Source organism: Cimex lectularius, unplaced genomic scaffold, assembly GCF_000648675.2.
Source record: "Cimex lectularius strain Harlan isolate CLEC.00 unplaced genomic scaffold, Clec_2.1 scaffold52, whole genome shotgun sequence".
Classification (NCBI taxonomy): domain Eukaryota; kingdom Metazoa; phylum Arthropoda; class Insecta; order Hemiptera; family Cimicidae; genus Cimex; species Cimex lectularius.
In genome coordinates this window covers 580,543-588,989 of record NW_019392742.1, presented here as the reverse complement: position 1 = coordinate 588,989, position 8,447 = coordinate 580,543, and the positions used below count along the sequence as shown (strand labels likewise).

The 8,447-nt window shown below is 33.8% G+C and overlaps 1 protein-coding gene across 1 annotated transcript; it reads right to left on the bottom strand.

Moving 5' to 3' along the window:
- Window positions 1–612: 612 nt before the first annotated feature.
- LOC106664945 (transmembrane protein 161B) lies at window positions 613–7,909 on the bottom strand. Its single transcript, XM_014391050.2, has 11 exons — window positions 7,748–7,909; window positions 4,994–5,097; window positions 4,783–4,933; window positions 4,605–4,718; window positions 4,396–4,475; window positions 4,069–4,284; window positions 3,892–4,008; window positions 3,695–3,835; window positions 3,459–3,633; window positions 1,730–1,826; window positions 613–1,675 (listed from the first exon to the last, which is right to left on the bottom strand). The coding sequence occupies exons 1-11, from the start codon at window positions 7,748–7,750 to the stop codon at window positions 1,398–1,400; spliced, it is 1,476 nt and encodes a 491-aa protein (XP_014246536.1). The 5' UTR covers window positions 7,751–7,909; the 3' UTR covers window positions 613–1,397.
- Between the last annotated feature and the right edge of the window lie 538 nt (window positions 7,910–8,447).

Genomic DNA, 8,447 nt, shown 5'->3' with positions numbered 1-8,447 from the left:
GTATAAATTCACTGTTCCACATCCAAAATGTAATTGTTAGATGTAAACAATGTTTGTAAATCCCAGGCCCTGAAGATGATCTCAATAAAGATCGAAATATTGGCAGGATAAAGAAAACGTTTTTCTGAAACGTACATCACACCAGACCGCATCTCACGATTTCTAAATAAATTACATGAGATTATTGGTCACAATTAGTAAATTCATGGTACAAAAATGTATATATAAGATAGTAATTTTAATTACTACTTTGTAGTAATCGCTTCATAATCTAGGTGTAGAAAGAATTTGAAAACTGGATCTGGTCACAAACATTAATAATTATTGTTTCAACGTCCCAAGGTTGTCCAGATTGTATGAAACGTGAAATGATTTGCGATTCAGCAAAATAAACTAATAGTGCCACATGTCATATAAACAGGTCGTGCACAGAGCCATGTAAAGTCAATGACAGCTTTCTTTACGATTTCAGCATCTACTCGCATCTTGGTGGTCCCATAAGTAATAAAATTCCATCCTTACCATATTTCCATACCGAGTGGATAGGTCCTCCCTTCCTTCACATCCAATTGCTTTTCAGCAACAATCATAGGAAATGGGTAAACAAACACATCGGAAATAGTTTTTTTTTTTTTAAATCAAGCTTTGTACATAAAAGTCATAAATACAAATAACAGATAAAATCCGACTCCAATGTGGAGTAATTTATTCACACAACCCTAATTTTCTGTTTTGTTTCAAGAGCTATGTCTAAAATTGAACAATCCTTTTTTCAACAAAAATAATAAAAAACGCAAAGAAAATATGATTTAAAACACTCGTAAGTTTAAAGTAGTGATAAAGTTACACTTAATCCTGTAAAAATGCAAAACACTTACATCTAATTTGATAAATTTCTTTTTTCTAAGATATAACATTATAAAATCTATTTGAAAATGTCTCCTTCAAAAATTAATAAATACAATGTTAAAAAAAAAAAAAAAAAAAAAAATGAAAAACATTAATACAAATGGTAAATGTTCCATTTCTTCACATTATTGAATGACATATGATAAACATGATCAAGAATTTAATTTATATTATGATTCTTAGCATGATATAATGCTTATGACATGCCATTCAATTATGTTACGAAATATTATCTCTCGTAAACCATAAAAATTTCATACAACCTATATGCTGAATGAAATTAAATGAAAATATTAATAAAACTATCCATTATTCCTTGTATAAAACGAAACAAAACATTATTGTCAAATTACCAAATTTTTGTTAACTTTCAATCACCAATGGTACAACAATAAAAGAACGGATACAAGGAATAGCACCTATAACTTTTTTTTGGACGAATCGAAAAGCTAAGGGTCTAAAGTGACTGGATGATGACTTAGATGTGATTACGAATGGGTGAAGTACGACTGGTAGAGGAGGCCGAGGGACGATGAGGCGAACCAGGCGAAACACAACCACCAAGTGGCAAAGCCAAACACACCACGTGCGACATCGCGCGTCAAGACCTGTTTGAGTGAGTCGATCGCAAGAGTGATTTCCTGGGCTGAGCGCAGAACTGAGTCCTCTTCGGCGAGGGGCATGCCGACACGTGGTGCGCCGTCCACTGGGCACTCCTGATCGGAAGTGTTTGTCTGGTCAAAAATACTCGACCACTGATATTCACCTAGATATGAAAAAAATTAGTTTAAAAAAGTAAAAAATAAAAAAGTCAACTCACCTAAAGTTTTGAACATCAATGTGAAAAATAGACATAAAAGGAGAGGTGCTAGGTATTGTAAAGCGACAACACACATGTAATAAAACACTGCAGCTATCTATAACAAAAAATTAAATTATATACATATTACATAAAATCAGAATAAAAAGGATGTTTTTACAATTAGAATGTAACACTAATTTTTACTTAATTTGGTCTTTAGTAAAAAACTAGGCATGAAAACCCATTTATACATGGGTTTTCTCTGCTTCATGTAAAAACATCATTGATATATACGTATAACATAACCTAACCTTAACCCTAACCCAACCAACCCAAAACCATATCCTTGTTTATTAACTTTCTTGAAAGTTTACATGTCAATTTTGTTAAAAGAGAACAACAAAGGCAAAAAAAGATTTTCTGGTACTGCCAAAAAAGTTATAAAAATTTAATTGTTTTTTAATTACTTAACGTAACCAAACTCATCCCTAATTCATCCTAACCTAAACAAACCCATATGTAACCCTAACCTAACTTAATCCATCCCCAATCCTACCAAATCTAATGTAACCAAATCCAACCATGGCACTCCCTGCGTAAGTCGATGACACAAAAATGGTCATGGAAAAAAGTGTATCCTGCCCAAAACCATATCCAAGGTCATTCACTTTTTATGAAAGTTTTATGTAAATTTTATTAAAAGAGAACAACGAGGGGAAAAAAAGTTTTTCTGGTACTGCCAAAAAAAAGTTTTAAAAAATTCTGTTTTAATTACTTAACCTAACCAAATCCATCCTAACCTAAACAAGCCCACCTGTAACTCTAACCTAACTTAATCCATTCTCAATTCTTCCCAATGAAACAAATATGGTCATGGAAAAAAAAAGTGTATCCAGCCTAAAAACATATCCATGTTCATTCACTTTTTATGAAAGTTTATATTTAAATTTTGCTAAAAGAGAAAGAGGAAAAAAAAGAAAAAAATCAATTCCAGTTAGTCATTTTCTGCTGAGTGGAATTTTGAAAATTGCAACAATCCAGTTAAAATTGAATTTTGTAATATTCATAATGATGTTGGAAAGACAATCCAGAAAATTTTTATATGGTCAATAATTGAATAGTTGTTTCTGATGAACCAGTAGAACATTGGTCGGGTGCTGGTGTCTCACCCTGCTTATAACCCTGTCAATTACTGAAGATGGTAAAATGCCATGATGATCAGAATTCACCAAACTATTCTACATATTACAAATCAGTAGCTGTAAGCATAAGGCTTTTTTATTTAAAATGTATAAGATGTTTATTTGATCATTTTAAAATTAAAGATTTTTCTGAACCTGCCAAATAAGATTTAAAAATGTAATTGTTTTTGTAATTGCTTAATCTAATCGAACGATCCCTAATTTGATCTGAACTAACCAAACACCAAACCTGTTTGTAACTAACCTAACCTAATCTATCTCCAACCCTACCTAACCTATCCAAATCTAACCTATGAACTCTGGTAATTGAAAACTGATGATGTAAAAATTGGCATGCAAAAATAATTTGTGTATCCAGCCAAAACCATATCCATGTTTAAAAAAAATTGGAACATGCAAATTTCCATAAAGTGATGCTAGAGAATGGTAGTCATATATTAAATAATGCTGAAGACAATTGCTTTAAAGATCATAATTTGATTTGTGCACAATTCAATTTGTTTGTATAATTGTGCACATTTAAGCAATTTGTTATTCCAACTGACCTTTTTCTGCAAATCTTTGTTTGTAATTCTCCCAGCTTCTTTCCTCTGCTCTTGAACACGCATGTCAGCTATGTTCAAGTACGCTTGCAAATATAACGGCATTAAGCCCAGCCTTATTATAACAGCGACAATTATTAACACTAAGCGCAAACTGTCGAAGGCACGTTCAGTAAGTCTGAAAAGGATATTTTTTAAAAAATATTTGTAAATTTTTTTGTGAAGGTATGATATTTTACATTGGTGTCTCCATCCCTTGGAAGATTCTTACAGTCAAATAATGCTTGGTTACAGATCGCAACCACAGCAGGACTAGAAGGAAAGGTGTTGCAAAATTTATGTGCAGGAAAAAACTTACTACATGTCTTTCTTTACAGTACCTGAAATTTAATTTTTTTTAGTTATCAAACAGTATTAATTTTTTTTTACAACATACTTTAAAGCATCCCAGTGCATTTTGGCCATACGGAGCCCTGGAAAGGTAAAAAGGGCTCCGATAAGAGCACACCACAATGCTATACAGAATTTCAGTATGAACTTGGAAGCTGGCCCTCTGAAAAATGTTCTGTTATAGTTACAAGAACTTGTTTTTTAGAAGTATTGCCACACTTACTCGGAGTTTAAACCGTGCCTTTCTAAAAAGGCGTGTGCGCTTGAATTGAAACTCGCGTACGCCTGCTCGAGACCAGTCTCGAGATTTTTCTCATCGATTAGCAAAATGGCCATTGCGAGAACGAGATAGGCAAAGAACGTAACTATCACAGTAGATCTTTCACCTATCGATTGTTCTCCAGTAAAATACTGGAAAGTGAGCGTTAACAATATCTTCCTGAAAAAATGCTAAGGAAATTCAATATATTTTTAAATTTTTATTTTATTATAGGCTATTCTAAAAGTTTTTGTTGTTTATTTGAACTCGATCTGTCATTACAAAGGATACATGGAAAATAAAATCACTAGAAAACACCAGACCATGCTTAAATTTATCTCATCTTTCAGCGGCATGAAATATGAATAGATCTGAAACAATAACTAGTCCGTTGTTTAAAAAAAATAAAAAAAAGAGAAAAGAAAAGGAAAGAAAACAGAAAAAAATAAAATATTACACATCAGAGTTTAAGTGACATTATAGAAAATTAATAATTTTACCTCAGTAAGTGTGTAAACAATGAGGGAATAGAGTGAAAAATCCAAGAGCATCTGATAATCAGAATAGTACCGCAGATGAATCACATCTAAGAAAGAAACTTGAGTAGTTTCCATCTACAAAACAGAACAACGAAAAATCAAACAATTTTTTAAAAAATTTATTTAATGGCTTAAATACTTGAAACTCCAGATTTCTTGGGACGTGGAAGACAGACGAGGACAGACCGTTCTCGTGGTACCTCCGGTCTTTTTTCCCTTTGGTTTTCTCTTTTGGTATACCCGCGAGTGTCCTCAGCTCGTCATCAGTCGGGTATAAAAATCTCGTCAACCTGAAAATTATAACAAATTAAATTTCACTTGTTAATGCATATGAGACCGGCCGGACGAACCCAGTAGAACAAATAAGCCATTTCGCAAAGGAAAAATGCCGCCCTAATTTTTGAATAACGCTCACCATCACCAGCGTTATCACAAGCTGGTATCCTAAGAGAGCCTGAAACATAAAAAAATAATTTAAAGCTTCATGAGTATAAAATACACTGAGAGGCAAAAGTGGACACCCTTAATATTTTTAATTATCTTTTAGACAATCCTTCATCTTATTAATTATCTTACAACAATATTTGGTTCGTTTTAAAGAATTAGAGGTAAATAAAACAAAGATAAAATCTCCCACTTCTTTTTACAAAGGGATTTTGTATATAAATCTTTGAACAGTCAAGCTTTTCATTGTTAGTTTTTCTGTAAAGAATCTTTCTAAAGTTTCGGCGGTTTGATTTTTTTAAGTTGTACCATTTTTAAGATTCAAATAGGCTTGAGGTACAGATTCGGCTAGAATCATAGCATGATTGGAAGATGGAAGAAGTCCAGCGTATGTGGCCAGGAGCTTAACATTCCCAAAACAACTGTCCGAAGGGTCTTCCGTCACTACCAAGATACTGGAGGTTATTCAAGAAGGCATGGATAAGTCGTCATTGTGTCACATCTCCGAGAGATGATCGTTGTTTTGTTTCAAATGTCCTCCGTAATCAACATTATAACGCTGTTGAGATTAAACAATGACTTCAACTAGTTAAAAATGTCAGTTTATGCATTGTCAAAGACTTTCAGAAGCTGGATTAAGTCAATCACATGGATAGAAGAGTAGCTCATGGCAACATCTGTACATCTATGTTTAATTTGTATTTTTTTTTATTTTTTTATTTATTAGGGCTGGCATGTTACTTGGTTACCAGCCCTCAATTCTTTTCCTGCCTTTCTAGTTTTACTCCTTCTAATTTCTTTTCCTGTTTTTCCAGCCAAGTTGTAATGTTATATGATATAACATTAATCAATTCTCTCTCTCTCTCTCTCTCTCTTTTTTTTTTAAACATCTTATTGCTAGCTTCTCTGTACCTTCCACAGAAATGAGAGAAAACATCACCCTCAGAATACTCAATTTCATCAGGGTAACTTGTGTATAAGCCACTCCATTTACGATAATAAATTACCTGCTCACAACACCATTCTCACTACCCAGAGAATTTGATAGTCCTCAGGTTAATTGAGGGATGCACCTCACATTCACGCTAATAAATTACATTCACACAAAAGACTTCATTCACACTACCTCAGAGCACTTGAAATTTCATGAAGAAATTGGGGATAAGCCTTCCATTCTCGCTAATAAATTACATTCACACACAAGACTTCATTCACACTACCTCAGAGCAATTGAAATTTCATGAAGAAATTGGGGATAAGCACTTCCATTCTCGCTAATAAATTACATTCACATGTTCATTCACTCTGGCTCAGATACTTGACATCCCTTAGAATTGGGGATAATCCTAACAATTCACGCAAGGTACAAAGATCTATATAGAATTCAAAACATTTGTGGTCTTGAGATATTAGATCAAAAATCTGTGCCTTGTGTGTACTTCAAGGCTATGCACAGGACATTCAGGATGATTCAGGTGCATGTGCTTTCTTAAATGGCAGTGCCCTGTCAGGAGACTAGAATCCTGGTACGGTTGCGGTTGCCTTCCAGTAATTCTTTTGTAAGTTTTGCGGAAGGTCCTTTTATGAATCTCTTGACGTTCCTCATATCTGTGGTATTGTTCCACCAGGTTTTGAACTCATTAAGGATCCATTTCAAGATGTATTCTCTTTTGTGGTAGGCTGATAAACCACAGTAAGGTTCAGGACCCAGAGATTTCATGTTGGCCACCTCTGTGCACCCATGCCAGGGTCAGGTCATTAATGTCACTGACTTCCGTCAGGGCCTCCATGCAGTTCCAGTACAATTTGCCTTCGCCTCGCATGACCCTAAGTACTGCTTAGAGAACTAGACTAATCTCACAAATCCTTCTGATGACTGTTTTAGAGCATTTCATTATAAACCGTTTGTTGTTGTCTACTTATCAAAGAAGGTTCATTTAGCAATAGGAACAATAAAACAATCGTCTCTAACCATCGTGTATCGCTGTTTACACTACCTTTTCTTCAATCGACACTTCCGGTAGCCCTAAACAGCTGATAGAGAGTGGCACATCTAGGACTTGTTCTATATAACATCTATCGTTGGTCAAAGCGAAGGAACAAATTGAATAGATTTTCTTTATTTTTAATTTAAGAGTGTAATAGGATTGGCAACACTCTACAGAGGTAAACAAGTTATTAATAGGTGTAAGTTTTACCTATCAATCTTTTACCTAGTATTACGGAAAGTAAACAAATGAATACAAGTGTCCAATTTTTCTCTTTCAGTGTAAATTAAAAGATTAAAAAATCATAAATGAATCATTAAACAATAAAGACGGATACTTGCAAAAAATCATGTATATGTGCACATGGCATGGCTGATAGTTTGGCCAACTTGGACTGGAAGAGCGTTTGTTCACAAACATGTTAACATTGAAACATGTTAGATTACATGGTCAGCAAGTAAACAAACGCAGCTTTAAACGATATAAAAGTAAGACAAAATACACAATTTAATATAGTAAATATTTATTTTTTCTGGACCAATTTTTTTAAGGGTTTTAACTAGAAAATTGAGGTCGGCCAAATTTAGGATCCAGGGTTCTTCGTATGTAAAACGATTTTTTTTCTACGATTCAAAAGCACTTTTACAGGGTTTTTTTCTGCGTCGTACTTACCATTTTTCTTCACGGTTCGGGGGTAGTTCGTAGGGTGCGGGTTGGCCAAAAAAATACCCTACTTTTTCTTTCTAATCCGGCGAGCATGCATTTCAGCCCAAAATAAACTCTCACGCACGAAACGCCTGGATACTGGCAAGTGTAGGTTACAAACGGCCAGGTTGCCTGACAGTGATAAGGGCACCGCCAGATATTTTACGTGCCTTGTATGACGTCATGGAAGTACAACACTTGACTATGACAGTAACAACTTCAAAATACTAGTTCATTCGTTTGTTTCTTATTTCATTATCATTTTTTTATTCTTTCATGAACAATCTTTATTGCAATATTTTTTATATTAGTACATGTTTTTAGAAGGTACGTTTAAATAATAATTCCAATTTTATGAACTAATAAGATAGTAGATTATTTTTTAATTCATTTATCTACATGTATATGTATTATAAAATCACAGATTTGTTTTGGAAAACCCACCACTTTGACCTTACAAAAAACTACAATCTTTCTGGGCATTTTAACACCAGAAGCACATAATTCAGTGTAATAACATTAAAATCTTAGAATAGGTCGAAGCTGGGCAGTAACAACTAAATTTGCTTTTATGAGTATGATCAGGAGTATTCGTGCATAATTCTGACAGCCAGAAGTATTTTATTTTTAAACCATTTTGGAATGGAGCTATTGTGCCAAGAACCTC

Bases quoted from the DNA above. Each gene is read 5' to 3' on its own strand.
- LOC106664945 (XM_014391050.2), bottom strand. The intron at 4,719-4,782 runs GTATTTAAGCCA...TCTGTTTTGTAG, and splicing joins CAAGAAATCTGGAGTTTCAA to ATGGAAACTACTCAAGTTTC. The intron at 4,476-4,604 runs GTAAAATTATTA...TTATTGTTTCAG, and splicing joins TTGTTTACACACTTACTGAG to ATCTATTCATATTTCATGCC.